The 18,561-nt window shown below is 28.1% G+C and overlaps 1 protein-coding gene across 2 annotated transcripts in view; it reads left to right on the plus strand.

The window, feature by feature from the left end:
* The window catches only part of LOC129911006 (uncharacterized protein DDB_G0283357), a 171,932-nt gene that overhangs the window by 102,761 nt on the left and 50,610 nt on the right, over positions 1 to 18,561 (plus strand). For both annotated transcript variants that reach the window (XM_055988647.1, XM_055988646.1), the window contains exon 5: positions 2,925 to 3,073. In XM_055988647.1, coding sequence (XP_055844622.1) covers positions 2,925 to 3,073 — 149 coding nt within the window. The remainder of the gene's footprint in view (positions 1 to 2,924; positions 3,074 to 18,561) is intronic.

Consider the following 18,561-nt stretch of genomic DNA (forward strand, 5'->3'; position numbering starts at 1 on the left):
CAGGACTGCAGGTGATAGAAATCATTTTGAACTTTAGGTATAATTAAATTGAAAACATTAGAATCTCTATGACATGTGGTCTTTGTGGATTACATTTTTATATTTACATATGTATTTTGTTTTTGTGAAGTTATTTTAAATTATGAATTTAAACATTTAAAGGCATTTAAAAACATTTATTTCGACTGGTATAGGTATAGCCTTCGTTCTTGGAATATTACCGTTATAAAATGCAAAAAAAGGTTTTTTTTTATAACAGTAATATTTCAAGAACGGACGCTAATAGAATTTTTCTGATTGCGGATACGATTTCGGTCACCCAAAAACCTTCAGAAAAGTATATTTTGATTCTTATGCCTTATTCCGTGACCTTTCTTTATTAAATAAATTTTATCTTCTTCGCTGGCTATAGGTCTTGTTTCGATTGTATCTAAACTTCTTTGTCGACGTTTCACGTGTGCTTACACGCTTCTTCAGGACTAAGAAAAAAATAATTCTAAAAAATGCTAAAACGTATAGAATAAATACTTATCTTCAAAATCTATCAAAAGATTAAAGATAAGTACCTATTTATTCTATACGTTTTAGCATTTTTTAGAATTATTTTTTTCTTAGTCCTGAAGAAGCGTGTAAGCACACGTGAAACGTCGACAAAGAAGTTTAGATACAATCGAAACAAGACCTATAGCCAGCGAAGAAGATAAAATTTAAAGTATATTTTGGTTCTTGTGGCAAAAATTCTGTGACCAGTGAGTTAAACTTTAGATTAAGTTTAGTTTCTCTTTGGCTTATTAATTGAAACTTAAGGTATCTCGAGCAATAAAAAAGATATCGGGAAAATTTAAACAGTTTTTGAAATTTTTCTGTTCTTATAATCACCGTTACAAATTTGTTTTTAATAAATTACCCCACATAAAAACAATACCTCGAAAACAGCCAAAATGACGTTTTTTAGCATTTTATAACGGTAATATTTCAAAAAACGGAGGATAATAAAATTTTTCTGACTTCAGATTCAGCACCCCGAAAACAACAAGAAAAGTATATTTTGGTTCTTGTTACAAAAAAAAAATAAATTTTGTTCACCAGTGTAATTGGTTGCTTTCGAAGATAGTTACTTCTTTTTTAATCCACTCAAATAAGGGTTTAACCTTGGAATAAATACTAATAGAAATTTTTTGGCTCAATACCTTCCTTTTGGCATTCTATAACATATAGGTACCTCAAAAGTCTATAAAATCTCATGTCCACAATTCGCGATTTTGAAGGTCAAACCGCGAAATGGGGTTTTTCAAAATTATCAAAAAAGACGATGGTGTACATGTACATTTGTACATATATAATGAATATGATACATGATTTCAACAAGTTGCTTTTTAATACTGATTTCAAAAAATATTTGTTTCTATCTTTGTTTGGATATTCTATAACTTATGTCAAAAATCTAAAAACTTGGTTTGAAGATAAGGTGCAGATTTAAAAAAATTGAAAAACTACACTTCAGATATTTGTGTCAGATCAACATGAATAAGGTACATTACTTTTCAGGGATGGTGAGATTGATTTGTGTGTGGGTTTTGTTGGAATCAGCGTTAAAAAATACCTTGAAATGATATGGGTTATGTTGGTATACATATAAGAATCTAAAGTTTTCTTATTATTTTTTTTAAATCTGCACCTAACTTTAGTTTAACCTGGAAAATTCGAACTTGCGGACATAAGATTTTTTTAGATTTTTGACATAACTTATAGAATATCCAAACAATGATAGAAACAAAAAATTAGTCTATTAGCACAAATTTCAAGATTGTACCAGGATAGTTTTACTGCATATCCTAAAATGTCCCCTTTCTCAAAAAATACCATTTGTTCATAGATTTATATGTTTTTTTTCATTGCATTATTTTGATTCTTAATGATAAAAGATGATATGAAAACCCTCATGCAAAATTTGGTTCCTCTACCATAATTTTTAAGGGTTTTTCGGTAGTAAGTTAGCAACTGTTATAATAATGGGTTGACAGATGAAAAACAGATATAACCGCTTTTTGACCTTGAAAATCGCGACTTGCGGACATGACATTTTTCTAGACTTTTAAGGTAGGTATGATATAGAAAGCCAAAAGGAAGGTATTGAGCAAAAAAAAAAAACTATTAGCATTTACCCCTTTTTTCACCTTATTTGACTGTATTATTTCGCATGTTTTGATCAAATAAGGTTTAAAATATCCAATTTGCCCCAATCCTTTGGAATTTAAGACGAGTTGGAAGAGCCATCATCTAGCTAGAGCCATCATCTAGCTAGTTTAAAACTAAAACCCAAGAATTAAACTATTTTGTCAAAAGTGTTTAAGAAAAATGAGTCTGAATATGGATTTGGAATCGTTCCAACACAGCAGGAATTCCCGTGAGAAAATCACAAAAATATATATTTTTTTAAATAACAATTTTAAAAAAGTTTAGCACGTCAACATATTGTTGAGAACAGAAATTTCTGAAATTTTATTTTAGAAAATTCTCCCAGATTGTTCCCTTTTTGTTCCGGAATGTTCCAATTTTTTTTTTTGAAAATTTAAAAAAAATGAAGGTTTTATAACCAAAATAACGTTTTTGACCTACTCCCTCTTTTTTCGAAATTTTTTCAAGTCGTTCCAAATTTTAAAAGTTGTTTCAACAATATTGAAAATTTTTTGACTTTTTTCCTACCAGCAGTCTTTGCACAATTAGAACTCAAAATACGGAAAAACATTATTTAAACCAATCACCTCTTTTTACTCAAATTTCCCAAAACTTATGCATTTTAATGTATTTTTTACTATTCTGAATTATGAAATAAATTAATTTCAAATCAAAAATGTATGTGTCATATACCTACCTAAATTAAATTTTTAAAATTAACTTTTATTTTTTTTTTTCATTCTTAGAATATACGAGCCTTGAAATCACCAATATTAAATCGTAGGCGTTCCTCGTCAATAGTATCGAATCTCTTGACAGCGGATATTGGCGGTTACCGGAATACAGACGAAACTATTTCCCGCAATCATTCTACAATTCCACATAGTAATACAAGGTGAGTTTGCAATGTATAAAAAAACCAAAACAAAACAAAAAAAATTTCAACAGAAATCATGTTTTTTCATCATTTCCCTTTAAAAGTGTTGATATCATAAAACTTCGCAACAATAAAAACAAAACATTGTTTTTCATAGTTTTTCATTTTTTGTATCCTTTTTATTCCAGAATTTTTTATCAAAATTCGCAGTTAGTTTTTTTTTCTCTATTTTTTTTTTTCCACTTTATGGTTTCCTGCTATGGTAACAAAAGGAAATGATTCAATTCCTTGTTGAAGGATTTGGTTTAAAGACAAAATAAGGAAAAACAAAAAAAAAAAACTTGACACGCACATCACAAAAAACCCTGAAACCCCCACATTACCATAAAAATACAAAGTTAAATATAAAGCAAATTTATCTTAGTCTCGCCTTTCCCTTTTGTGATACTATCAGTTTCTTGTATACCTCCTTTACTTTCCATATCCTCCTACAAAAATATCAAGAAAATGAGATTTAACAGTCAGACAGAAATTTTGTTTTGAGCTTTTGTAAATTTCCAAAAAAAAAAAAAAAAAAGAGACTTTCGATAATGTGTTTGGAAACCTTGTGTAATATAGGGACCCTTTTTCGGAAGATAAACTTGATAAAATTTGCGGATAAACACGTCTTTGGTAGGTTATGTCCCTATTGTTGGAATTTTTATTTTTTTATTATTGAGGGTAGTAGGTACACATTGAAGTGGCACGTGTTAACGATTCACAAATAAGGAACTGTTCGATTTTAACTGAAAATTATCGTGTTGAAAATTTCTTTATACTTGAGTTTAATAGAACTTATACAGGGTGTCCCACAGTCACCGCCCCAAATGAAAACCATGGATTCCTGAGGTCATTTTAAGCCGAAAAACTTAAGAGGTAATTTTCTCGTTTTCGTCCCGTTTTCGAGTTACCACGGTTTTTATGATTTTTGCTCTCTTGTCCTTTAACTGGCCTTATCTTTGCCAAACTACGTTTGATTTGAAAGATTTTTTTTACAACCAATCAAGAATTTACTACAATTTAAGTTTGTCTCAAAACTTTTTTTCTGCGGACAACCGTTTCTCCACAATTTTGCATCAAACACAATTTTTTCGTTTTTTAAGTCGTTTTTTACACTTTCATATCATTTAAGTCAAAAAAACACGTTAATGAGTATGGATTTTTTGTGGTTTTTATTAAAGCCCAGTTTATTTTCATAAAAAAATAAGTTTTATTTCATAAAAAAGGCTACTGAAAGTAATTAAAAAAAAAATAAACAAACTAAGTGAATTGAAAAAAAAATAATTTTTAATTAAAAAATTAATTTAAATGAATTAAAAACTTTTTCTGAGCTTTATCTATTTGTTCTTTTCTTAACCACAATAGCTCAGAAAAAGTTTTTAATTCATTTAAATTAATTTTTTAATTAAAAATTATTTTTTTTTCAATTCACTTAGTTTGTTTATTTTTTTTTTAATTACTTTCAGTAGCCTTTTTTATGAAATAAAACTTATTTTTTTTTATGAAAATAAACTGGGCTTTAATAAAAAGCACAAAAAATTAATACTCATTAACGTGTTTTTTTGACTTAAATGATATGAAAGTGTAAAAAACGACTTAAAAAACGAAAAAATTGTGTTTGATGCAAAATTGTGGAGAAACGGTTGTCCACAGAAAAAAAGTTTTGAGACAAACTTAAATTGTAGTAAATTCTTGATTGGTTGTAAAAAAAAATCTTTCAAATCAAACGTAGTTTGGCAAAGATAAGGCCAGTTAAAGGACAAGAGAGCAAAAATCATAAAAACCGTGGTAACTCGAAAACGGGACGAAAACGAGAAAATTACCTCTTAAGTTTTTCGACTTAAAATGACCTCAGAAATCCATGGTTTTCATTTGGGGCGGTGACTGTGAGACACCCTGTATTTATAGAGAGACAAAGTTAAATGTTTGTTGAGAATTGGGAAACTATCAACCAAATTGAATCTTGCAACAACCATTATTCTAGTATCCAGGGACCTCAGGCCCAAACACGTAATTTTATACAATCGAGTGTATTTGAGGTTGATATAATGGTTCTAATTCGGTTTAACATAGGGTTTTCAATGAAGAACGTTTAATTGAACAACATACTACGGTTCGACCAACCCTGAATGTTTGGAACATTACGAGTACTTAACATAGAATCAAATATGTACTGTTCAGGTGGGAATATCCATTAAAGTTTTGGATATTAAATTTATTATATATTAAATTTATTATAGGTCAAAATTCTTGGTGATAACGTATTTCATTATTTCTTAAAGAGAAATCACTATTATGGAGCTATTAGAAGTACTTCCACATAAGTCCTGGGTTCCACATTAAGGTGGGTCGTTTTTGGTTTTTTTTTTTCGAAATTCAAATCGTAATAGCGCTGAAAAGTTGTGAATGGTGAAGACTAAGAAGGGGTTAAAATATAATCAAAATCAATTAATATCTTCATCCCGCGCATCGGCTCTGAAGCTTGAAAAATTTTTTTTAAAAATGTTATTTTTACAAAAAAAAAAATTAACCACCCTTACATCTTTTTTTTAATAAAATAGCCTTGGGCAATTCTTATATGAGCTAAATATTAAGTAAAAAAAATTGTTCAATTTGGTCAAGGACTTCCGGTTGCACAGCGTTTTGAAATTTGTCAAAATATGGCAAAATTACTATTTTAACGATTCTTTTTTTTAATTTTTATAGACTATTTGGTAAATTATTATTTTTACTAAATTTGAAGTAAAAGAAGTTGACACAGTCAGTGAATGCTATGAACTCATTAAAGATTTAAAAATGTGTCGGTCAAAAGAAATTTGACTCCTCAAATCAAAATATTCGACGCTGTGTCGAAATATGGCAAAATTCATATTTTAACGAATTTTTTTTTTTTTTAATTTTTATAGACTATTTGGTAAATTATTATTTTTACTAAATTTGAAGTAAAAGAAGTTGACACAGTCAGTGAATGCTATGAACTCATTAAAGATTTAAAAATGTTACTGTACCAAAATGTGCTAACTTAAGCAAAAAATCCAAAAAAATAGCACAAAAAGAGTATAAAAGTTTTTTTTTACTGCTTTGGTACTTTTTGATCTTTGTTTTAAATTTTTTAAAAATTTTTTATCATTGAATATGAACAGTTTAACATAAATCTAACTGCGAACATCTTTTTGACATCAATTAAGCTAAATTTCTAGCTAATATTCAGTTTTGAAAAAAAAAATTCTATAAACGCTTATTCTGTCCACCATTTTGGAACCACCATTTTGAAAAAATAAAAATTGGAAGATTTTTCGTAATTGTCATACTAATATGCTTCAGTGTTCTAAGTTTCATGACTTTTCGTCAAGAAATGGCCGTGTAAATGATTTTTGACGCCATAAAGGACTAAATGCACCACTGTGCGGCGAGGAGTCAAATTCCTTTTGACCGACACATTTTTAAATCTTTAATGAGTTCATAGCATTCACTGACTGTGTCAACTTCTTTTACTTCAAATTTAGTAAAAATAATAATTTACCAAATAGTCTATAAAAATTTAAAAAAAAATCGTTAAAATAGGAATTTTGCCATATTTCGACAAATTTCAAAACGCTGTGCAACCGGAAGTCCTTGACCAAATTGAAAAATTTTTTTTACTTAATATTTAGCTCATATAAGAGTTGTCCAAAGCTTTTTTATAAAAAAAAAGATGTAAGGGTGGTTGATTTTTTTTTTTTTTTTATTTTGAAAGCAAACAAAAATTGAAGAGGGATATCTTATATGCTGCTTTTACACTTGGTTCCTGTAGCAAATGAAACTTTTTTACCAATTTTAATTATGGGGTAACTTTATGTCATAATTTTATTTATTATAGGAGGTGGTTAATAAATTTCCTCCCTTTCAAATTATACAACTAACACGTACACAAAATGGCTCCTTTTTTTATGTTTTATGAAGTTTCATAAATGATTTTTACTGGGCCAAGAAAACTGTATCAATTTCATTATTTTTGTAACCTTACAGTGTAATTTGTATTGCCACAGGTGGAGCAAATAATATATCGATATTCGCTTACAGAGTCTCTATAATAATCTATTTCAATTTTTATTTTTTAATCCTTTGACTAAGCTTTTATAATGAAAAAATGAATTAATATAAAAAGATTGATTTTATAAAAAAAAAAAATGATTTATTAATGTCATGGGTGGGACACATTTGAATTCCTCTGAAAAGAGAGAGTTTGAAAAATGAATTTAAAATTAAATCGAAAAATCAATGATGTCAATAAATTAAAACAACATTTTGCATTTCGAAAAAAAAAGCATTTTCTGGGTGTGATCCTTTAGAATTTCAATTTTGTATTAAATCAATTAAAAATTGTCAAATTGAGATTAAAATGCAACATCAATGTGTGACTTCTTCACCCTCCCTCACGCCAAAAAATACCTTTCTACCCAAATTTCATAGAGATAGAGACTTTTGATTCTTCAAATGAAAACTTTTTGCCAAGTTTCATGAGGATACAAATTTGTTCTACGAGTATTATGTAAATTGGTTTTTTGTATATATGTTCTTTCCTTAGTATCAATCTCATGTATCACATCAAACTTTTTAAAGGTTGATATACCTAACCATATAGTATATTAGTGTTGGGATATTCTGGATTGAAACTATGTTTAATACTGACCAAGCTACCGGGTCGTCAGAAAGTCTGTAGTGCAGTGTTATACAAGGAAAAATATTACTTCGAGGTATGCAACGTGTATCGGAAAAAAGATTTATTCGCAGTAAAATCCATTGAAGGGTTAGTTGCATTTTTAATTAGGAAATTGAACAAAAAAAATAATAAATTTTCAACCATTAAAAAACTTATAATGCTGCCAGCAAAAAACTACTCTATTTCTAAATAAGTACACTTCAATCTTCAAATTTGTATTATATTTAGAAATTTCTTATACCTACATTTCTGCACTCCTATGAGGCTGGCTATAGAGAAGGAAGGTTGTTCGTTAAAATAATATGTTGATAATGCACATTACTTGGAAAATTAGAGATTTGATTTTCATTTTTCCATAACTCAGCACATAAAACATGAATGGCCCAAATAGATATTGCTATTTTTATATTTTTCACACTAAATCTGGTTTTAATTCCAATTTCACATTGTTATAAAACTGAGGTTTTAAAATAAACGCGGGCGTAGACCTATCACGTTTTGTAGAGCTAGTCGCACTGATTACGAAACGGTATTAAAAAAGTCTTTAACACCCCCCAAAAACTGGAGTTAGTGGAAAAAAAGGGTTTTTTGACCTTCACCCATTGAAAAAAATCTAGCTTCGTCAAATTTTTACCTATTTTCAATTTTTTTACAGTTTCTGATAAGAGATAAATATACCTTTTCAACAATGTAAAAAACATGTAACTCGGTTAATCCATCTAGATTATATAAGCTGTCAAAGTTCAAAAATTCCATTTTTTTCGTCATTTACACAACTTCGACATCAAATTAAAGTATTGATTGATTTCCAAATCAAAGGAGGTATTTTTTATGAAAATCAGTTTAAAATTGGCTTAGAAAAAAATATTATACGATTTCAACCCAGATACAGAAACTCGAACTTTTAGGTATGGAACAAAAATGTTGTTTTGGCACGTAGTAGGATAACGTGGGCGTCAGGATTGGTTAACGGGTTTTTGTAGAGGAGTTCAATACAAACATTTTTTTCTTTGGAAGGGGGGTCTATCTCCTCCCGTTTATGTGGGAGGGGCAGTTTTCTAAAAAAAATTATCAAAATAATAAAAAAATTATTTAAAAAAAAACAACGGCAACACTTACAGTAATAAATGATATCATTTCCAAAAGGCAAAATTGTACTTTTAATTCTAATTTTTAAATCAATATATTACAACCAATAGTTTTTGAAATAATCGATTTCAAAGTTAACAATAGGCGATACAAAATTTTTAAAAACTCATTTTATATTATTTTTGTCCAGACTGTGAATTTTAATAAAACAAAATTACTCACACAGAAAACTGCCTCAATTGATTCCTTATCAAACAGTGAAAACTATTATGATTCTTTGTCTTCTAGTTTTCGAGAAAATTGAAAAATAAAAACCAATAAAAATAAAAAAATATTTTGAAAAAAGAAAAATTTGATAAAATAATTTTTCAATTTTCTCAAAGCTATATTTATCTCCTATCAAAAACTGTATCGAAATGGGTAAAAATTTGACGAAGGTAAAAAAAAACCGTTTTTTGCCCCTAACTTCAGATTTTGGGGGTGTTAAGGACTTTTTAAATACCGTTTCGTATTCAATGTGCCTAGCTCTACAAAACGTGATAGGTCTCCGCCCGCATATATTTTGAGTGTTACACCGTGTTATTAAAAACAACTTTATTAGTGAAATATGTAAGATCCTGAGAACTTCTTTGTCTGTGTATTTGTTTTTAGCAGGAGTTTAAACTGTAAACTTATTATTTCTAATAGCTATGCAGTTGTTGGCTTTAAGTGAGACTAATTTTAATGAGTAACGACTTACAACCTACATGTTAACAGTTCCGTTTTCTGGATAGTAACCTAACCACCCTTTTCTTATAAATAAAAGATATAATCGATGGAATGCAATATTGTTTTTCCTTACAGCAATTATTATCGAGAAAGGGTTGATTTGAAAATCTCATTAAAAATGGCCACAGAGTTCATTATCTTTAGGTCTCGTACCCGATTTCTAGTTTTCTATCGTCTACTGTTAAAATGGTGCAATAGTAGCATTGGTTTAAAATTCTCCTGGAGTACGCAAGACTTTGAATTAAAGTGTAATTAAAGTATAGCAAACAGACAGTTTTTCTAGAAAAGAAAAACACCTTAATTTACTAAGATAAATAAATACCTTAAGACATTTCATTGACTAATATAGTCAATTAAATGTCGTTTCATTGAAAATACAAAAAAAGCAACGAACAGAACGAATTTCCGTTCATAAATATCTAAAATATTTATAGGAAAAATCAGACATAGTCATGACATGTTTCTATTAGCATTTTTATATCTGAGATTTAAGAGGCTTATTTTAACTCGACAACAATACATTCTTTTATAGTTGATTTTATAGGTTGTAGACTGGACATATCAGCTTCTAGTTCATAATAATAATCGCCTTAATAAATCGTTATATTAGAACAGTTATTTGGTTTGTTGGTTCTAAAAAAGGAATTTAATATTCATTTACTTTACCTTAATTTAATTTGAAAATTCTTTGTGGAATTTTCCTTTTTTGTGTAAATATTTTATCATTATGTGTTTTTATTGTTCTGCAATTTTTTTGCTGTAAAGCGATTAAAAAATGAGTTCATACATATAAAATATAATACGATATTATGAAATGTTTACGATTACATGCAACATCATAAATATTTCATTAGAAGACTGGTTTCTAAAAATATAAAATGCACAACTGGGTCGCACGAACTTGCTCTTAGATACTTTTTATATAGAAATTTTGGAAATGTAGGTATATAAAAACAGAAAAAAAAAATAAAACAACATCTGAAATCAAATCGCCCCACAAAACAAGTATGCAGTTTTGATTGATATATTCACATGCATTTTTAGAAAAAAAAATTTTAAAATCGTTAAAAAACTAATTTTTTATAAATAATTTTTTGGAAAAAAAGTTTTTAAATAAAATTGATATGCCATTTTGTAGAAATCACTAATCATCATCTTTAAACGAAATTTCAAAAAAATTCAATGTCACGTTTTCGAAAATTTGATTTTTCAAAAAAAAAATTTTCAAAATTTTTTTTAAAATCCAAAAATTATTTTGTTTTAAATTTTATTTTTAGCTTATATTAAAATTATATAAATTCTTCTTCACAAAAAGTTTCATTGAAATCGAATAAGCAGTTTCGGAGAAAATCGGATTTGAAAAAAAAAAAACGGTTGTATGACAGGTAGGTAACGTTAATAATTATTTAAAAAAAAAAATGTTTTCATTAAAAGATAAACCTTGTCTTAAAACTTACACATGTATTTTTTAAACAAAATCGTTGGAGCCGTTTTCGAGGTTTTTCAATTTTATTAGAATCGGCATATGACAAGGACCGTTATTTTTGGTCCAAAAAAATTAATTCCAAAAACCCCTCTGGAGAGTCCCCAAAAAATGCTACATACCAAGTTTGTAATCCATCCGTTTAGGCTGTAGCTCCTAATACAGACAGACAGACATACAGACGGACTTCCGGGACCCACGTTTTTGGCATTCTCTACCATCGTTATATCATGGAAAAATGTTATCTCAACTTTTTTTTTTTGATACGAATGCATAACTTGATATAATAGTACATATCGCAAGTAAAAAACATCTTTGAGAAGGAAATGAATATCATGAAAACCAAAAATTGGTTTGTGCATAAGAATTTCGTTAGAATTTGAGATGAGAATATTTTCTCTATTCAAAATTTCTTAAAGCGTGGTTTTAAAGAAGTCGGGTTTTAGTTTTTAACTTATTTTGTATTAAATTACCTAAAAACTAAGTGTTTTTGAATCTGGCTCGATTTTTTAGAGTCGCCACCATCAGTGAAACATTGATCACTGATATTTTTTGTAATCAAAACAAGAGACAAACACAACAGGATGCGAATAATTTCATGTGGTTACCAATGTCTACAAAAACATAAAAAACTCTCGTTTTTGCACAGAGAGCAAATAACACGTGATAACTTTACTTCTAGTATATTTAACTAATTTTCTTGTATATTCAACTTATTTCTGGTATATTTAACTATATTATGATTTAATATACCAGAAATAGATTTTGGCGTTATTTTTCTCCTGTGCGAAAAACGAGCAGATGTGCAAACATCATCTTCTCTCTGAAATCTGCCACAGTTCCTGGCTCTCGAAGGAAATGAATGACTCTTGAGACGGGTGATTTGTGAAGGTACTCCTTAAATGCGTATGTTCTAAGTACATCTAACTACCTTTTATAAAGTGTTCACCAAAGGTTTAAATTTTGATGTCCAGATACCGTAAACCATTTACTCTACTTTCGCTATTAAGTTCCACAATTGCATTAACCAAAGTTTAATGTCGGAGTTGAAGTGCAGGCCTATGTACATTTTTTTTTTTTGGAAAAAGTAAACATTTTTATCTCTTCTGAAAAGTGAACTGCAGACCCTGGAAAATTGTTTTTAATTCACAAATTATTCACTTTATCTGAAAAACCAGAGATTTTTTCCACAACTACTTCCAATTGGCATTTTAACTTTTTGTTGAAAATCATATTAAATATTTATTTCAACCCATGGAAAAGGACAAACAAAACGGTGAAACTTTCACCACTTTATACATAAAAACTTTATAAATTTTTGTCTGTGTGTCTTTTTAACTTTTCTCACTTTTCTCAAAAAAAAAAAAAAAACTTTTATCGCAGACAAATTGTCTTGCAAGAGTATCTCTCTACGTTCCACAGTTATTCGCATATCATAGTTAAAGTATCTTCTCTGCGAAACTTTGAAGTAAATATTCAGGCTTCAGAACTTTTTGGTTTTTGAAGCAAAAATAAAAATAAAAAAAATTGAAAATGTTTCATTGCAAATTAAATTGTTTTGATTTTCTTGGGGAAAAGAAAAAAAAATTTAAATTTCTCTTCTCAAAAATTAATTATTAAACGCAATTTTGATTCAATTATCATGCTCAACGAGGAAAATTCGTAAGAAGTATAGAGAGTCAAACACAAGCAGGGAAAACATAGTATACTCGTACCTACCTAACCTATACATACGGTGACCATATTTCTAGAAGCGAAATTTGGGACAGATAAAAATTCATTGGATCGTTTTGAAAATATTGATTTTTCAAAAAAAAAAAAATTAATTTTTTTAAAATGAGTTGTCATAATGTTTCCTCATTTTAATATCGAATTTCTCAAACTATTTTATAGGAGCATTTTCGTTGAAATCATTTAAGTCGTTTACGAAATCAGAAATCAAGAAAACGGTTTAATAGGTGATAGGTATTGTTAATAACTTCTAAAAAAATATATGTTTTAAAAATCTTAAGAGTTATCTAACATTTTAATTTTATTTTAAATGATTTGAATTTTTATAATCTTTAATTCAACTTTTAACATGCTTTAAAGTTTTGAAATTTAGCTAGGTTCTTATTATAAATTATATAAATTATAATTAATAATTTATTATTATAAATTATAAATCGATGAACCATGGCAGCCACCACAAAAAAGTGACGCCATTTTCTCCCGTTGCACTCTCGCACTTTCGCAGTGCTTCAAAAATTTCAATTCAAAATTAAAAATAAACTATTAGAGATACAAACATTTTCTATAGCTTATTTGAAAGATAATAATATAAAGCTGAGTGTATTTGAAGGATTTTAAAAAATTCCATCTTTTAATAGGGTAAATAGGGGTTAAACAAAACTGCAAAAAATTGGCTATTTTCTAAACGCGACACTGTATAGAGTTGAATTTTTTTTTAAATCGATAGATAAATTTATTACAAGACCTACAATGGATTTGAAAAAAATTCTAAAAATTTCAAAATCAAGTAATAAATGATTTTCTAAAACTAAAACATGAAGTAGACCTTTGAGGAAGTAGTGATTATAGGTAGGGGAAATTTTTTTTGACAATTTGATAAACGTCATTCGAAGGATAATAAAAAAAAATTAGGTGTCTGATACGGATTTTTTTAAGTCTCTGCGTTTCGAAATATGAATTTTTTGAAAAACACCTACCTACTTATTTTGGGGTGTTTTTGGGTGATTTTTTATTTTTTTTAAATTTTTGTAACGTTCAAAAAATCTCAAGCTTATAGAACACCTAGTCTATGATTGTGCGCATATATATGTGCAAAAAATTGGTATTTTAAAATTATTTTTTGACCGAATAACGGGAAACCAAGTTTTTTGTCCCAAGTTTTTTACACCGTTTTTGACCGTTTTGGAAGTGATTTTTTCACTTTTTTATAGGAAACGATTGTTTTAAATAAATTATTTTAATACTTTTTTCACACAGTAAAAATTTAAAAATGGTTTTATTCTTTAAAATCAATTTTTGGCTTTTTTGTAAGCTTTTAAAATAAAAAAATTAATATAATGAGAAAAGAAAACATTTATTTTTTTTTAGCTTTTTCTTGTATTTTCTTGATTGTTTGAAATAAATAAACGCTTCAATTGACTCATTTCAAACAAAAACACACAACCTGTTTTTATACGACGTTATCACGTAAAATCATCGTCCGTAAACCGGCTTTACAGACAACCTCTTATTTTACAAAACCAACTCAACGAAATCATAAACGAAAATTTTGCTTTTCGTTACACATTACGCAGCCTAACCAACGAAATTCTTACCCATGCTAGAATATTTGGAGCGTATTCAAAATTTGTCACTCACATTAAATTGTCCTGGTACCTAAATATTCTTGTTCCACAATAGTTTTTTTTGACTTTGGAGACTTAGAAAAATTGTCGTTTTGCTTCAGCAGCGTATTAGGTTTAATGATGTTATCCGAAAAATTAGAAAAACTTTTAATTTAAAATCAGAGAATTTGCAAATACGTGATACCGGGACGGATGGTCACCATACCTATATGTACATCAAGTTAGTTCTGTATAGATATAGGAAATTGAGAGGTTTCATTCTTCTTTGGAATAGATGTGTAAATAGATCATGGTCTAAGAAATAATTGAAATTAAATTCAATTAAGAATTTAATTATTTTGTATAATTCAAATTTCAAAATTGAAATTTTAATGATTTTATATTGCATAATATTGGTTTGAGGCTATGTTTCACTTTGATGAAAGTCTTTGAAACAATTTCTATAGTATAATGTACTTTTATTAAAAATCGAGATATATTATTTGAGATAGATGATGATGGATGATGCTTGATGAGTTAATTGTATCACAATAAAAAACAAACATAGTCAATTCATAGATATTCGAACTTGTTAAGATAATGTTTATTTCATAACTTATTCCTAAAATTGTAGAAAAACTTGGTTTTTGGTAAAATATAAGATATTATAACCAGGTATTCCAACCAAAAAACTTATAGCATAACTTAGCATGAGTTTCAAAAATATTGTTCTTCTTGGATCAGTATTAACCCTCTGTCGACACAAACGGGTGCGAATTTGGCAGGACAAGAATAAAAAGTTTTTTTGGAATTGTGAATACAATATTCGAACGATTAACGACATAGCGACATGGCTATGTCGATCAGGTCTATGAGACATCTACAAAAAGAGCTAGAATTTTTTGAACTCGATCAATTTCCATAAAAAAAAAGCAAAAAAACACGTATTTTTATCTTCTCACGCTATTAAATGCATTTTTTACCTAACAACTTATAAAAATTTTTACACCATTTGAAAGCTTATTGTCTTAGCTCGAAATATATATATATCGATCAAGTCTATGAGACATCTACAAAAAGAGCTAGAAATTTTTTAAACTCGATGAAATTTCATCCAAAAAGCAAAAAAAACATTTATTTTTATGTTCTCATGCTATTAAATCAATTTTTTTGTTTGAAAAATTTTACACCATGTGAAAGCTTATTCTTTCACCTTGTATAATGATTTATAAATCTTATTTCAAAGATGTCTAAAAGAGAAGTTAGAATTTTTTAAAGTCAAATATGTCGAATTTCCAGACTGAGATTACGGTGCTTCCTACACTGGTAGCTTGTCATCGCCAACAGATCTCCACAGGTGTTTTGAGGTATTTTTAAATTTTTTTCAATTTAATATTGCGTAACTTGTAGAGCACATAACGTTATGTGTGATATATTAAATAAAAGGTTATGTTATCAGCATGCGTATTAAAGTCAAATCAAATTTGTATGCGCACTAGATCAAAAGATATAACGTGTGTTGGAAAAAAAACATTTTTTTTACCGTTATCTCCGAATTTTGAATATGAAATTAATTGAAATTTTGTACAATTATAATTAATTTAATTACTTATCTACAGTACAAATTTCATTCATCTATCTATTAAAACAAAAAAGTTATAACAAGTTGAAGTCGTGTCGCGTTTTCGTTTCATCTTGTTTCAAATCACTACGATACTAAAGAAGTTTTGACTTCAAAAACCTTTCCATCAAATTCAGTGTTTTGAAATTTATCAATAATTCAAAGTTTTCAAATACTGGAATTCTGTCTTTTTTTCTTATAATTTATTTTAATTAATTCAATTTCACTTAGGTACTAAATATTTGAAGGTCCTTTGCAGTACTTTTATTGTTGCTGTGGCTTTTCTTTCCCTCTTCAAACATTTCAATTGCAAAGAATGCAAGTGAGGTTACAGATGTGGGTTGAAGATTTAAATTGCAATTGTGGTTAACTTATAACATCTAATTTATAAGTAAATTCGTGCTTAATCAAATAAAGGTGTCCTTAAGTAGGTACCCACGTTATCACGCTGTGTTAGTCACCACTTTCAATTGTGTTTCAGGGAAAGGACGAATATTTATTTCTAAATAGCACTTTAAACAGTAGCATTCCGCCATGGTTTTTCCGAGAATTTACATATCTAATGATTACTCTCTTAATTCACTATATACCATAAAGGTTATCAAGGTAATCCAATGGTAAAGGGAAAACTAAATTGGTACGATATAAATGAGTTTTATTTTTTTTTACTTGCAGTAAAACAAAAGACATAATCTGTTACTCTTTTCTATAACTATCTCATTGGCAAAAAATATATTTTTGAATAATTTTGAAAATAAAAGAAACATCGATCAAAATCATAATTTTGAAAATAATTAACTCCCAATGTGTAACAATTAAGTTTTATTAAAACTTCGAACTGTTAACGAATTTGTAGCGAAATTGCGACTATGTGTTTGACTGGTATGGTCATCAAATTAAGGTGAATTTTTTTAATTTATAATTGTTATCGGATTTTACGCGGTTCAACAAAAAATGTTGATGCAAGAAAAGATTCTCATTGGCATATTTAAAATAAGAATATTTTTTAGAGATTTTCGAGAGATTGTTTTAGGTGAAAAACGAAAATTTTAATTTGCTTAGTGTTTGTCTTTAAGTTTACTGTCCTATAAACATTTTTGAAAAAATTTATAAAAATTCGTTATAATTATAAAAATTTCTCTGAACTTCAATTGCTCAAAAGGGTAGATATGTAATACCATAAAATCAACTAAATTAATTAAATGGTACCATAAACGATGTGTAACATTGGTCAAAATGGTTCCAAACGTAACTTCTTAGTATTTGATGCGATAAATTACGACTTAATTTTGCCAAAAAAAAATCTTATCCAACAAAATTAATTTGAATGAAAAAAAATGTTACACATACGCCACAGTGTCCATTTAAATTTTAACTTTATTTTTAACTTTTACAAAAACAAAAATAAACAAATTGGGCTTTACTGAGTGTGCTTTCTTTTATGAGAAAATAAATGTGTTTTCCTAACAAAAACGTCAAACCAATGAAACCGGCAAAAAAAGTGCGAATTGTCGAACGAAATGTTATGAATTACATTACGTGGTCAGCAAAAAGATTTAGGTACTCGATTATTGATTAGAGGAAGTGGGGGCAAGACCACTCCTTTAGTGTTTGATTGTCCTAAAAAATAATTAAAAAAAAAAGAGGTTGTCTGTAAAGCCGGTTTACGGACGATAATTTTACGTGATAACGTCGTCAAAAAACAGGTTGTGTGCTTTTGTTAAAAATGAGTCAATTGAAGCGTTTACTTTTTTCAAACAATCATATTTCACAAGAAAAAGCTAAAAAAAATACCTTATTTTATTTTCTCATTCTAAGAATTTTTTTGTTTTAAAAGCTTACAAAAAAAAATTATGCAATTTAAAAGCCAAGTATTTCTTCTTAAGAATAAAATCATTTTTAAATTTTTACAATGCGCAAAAATTTCAAAAAATCATTCATTGAAAACAATCATTTTCATGAATTTTTATCTTCTCACGTCATTAATTCCATTTCTTTCCCTAACAACCTATAAAAATGTTATACCATCTGAAAGCTTATTGTCTGAGCTCAAAATATATATCGATCAGGTCTATGAGACAATTTTTGAACTCGATCAAATTTCATTAAAAAAAAAAAACAAAAAAAAACATTTATTTTTATGTTCTCAGGCTATGGAATCAATTTTTTTGTTTGACAAAATATACAAAATTTTAAACCATGTGAAAGCTTATTATTTCACCTTTCATATGACGTATCAATCTCATTTCAAAGATGCCTACAAGAGAAGTTAGAATTTTTTAAGGTCAACCATGTCGAATTTCCAGACTGAGATTACGGTACTTCCCACACTGGTGGCTGTTCGGGGGGCAACAGATCTCCACTGGTGTTTTGAGGTTTTTCGCAAGTTCCTTGATTTAACATTGTGTAGCTTGTAGTTAGTCTACCGTTATGTGTGATATACCAAATGAAAGGTAATTGTATCAGAAT

Source organism: Episyrphus balteatus, chromosome 2, assembly GCF_945859705.1.
Source record: "Episyrphus balteatus chromosome 2, idEpiBalt1.1, whole genome shotgun sequence".
In the NCBI taxonomy this organism is placed as follows: Eukaryota; Metazoa; Arthropoda; class Insecta; order Diptera; family Syrphidae; genus Episyrphus; species Episyrphus balteatus.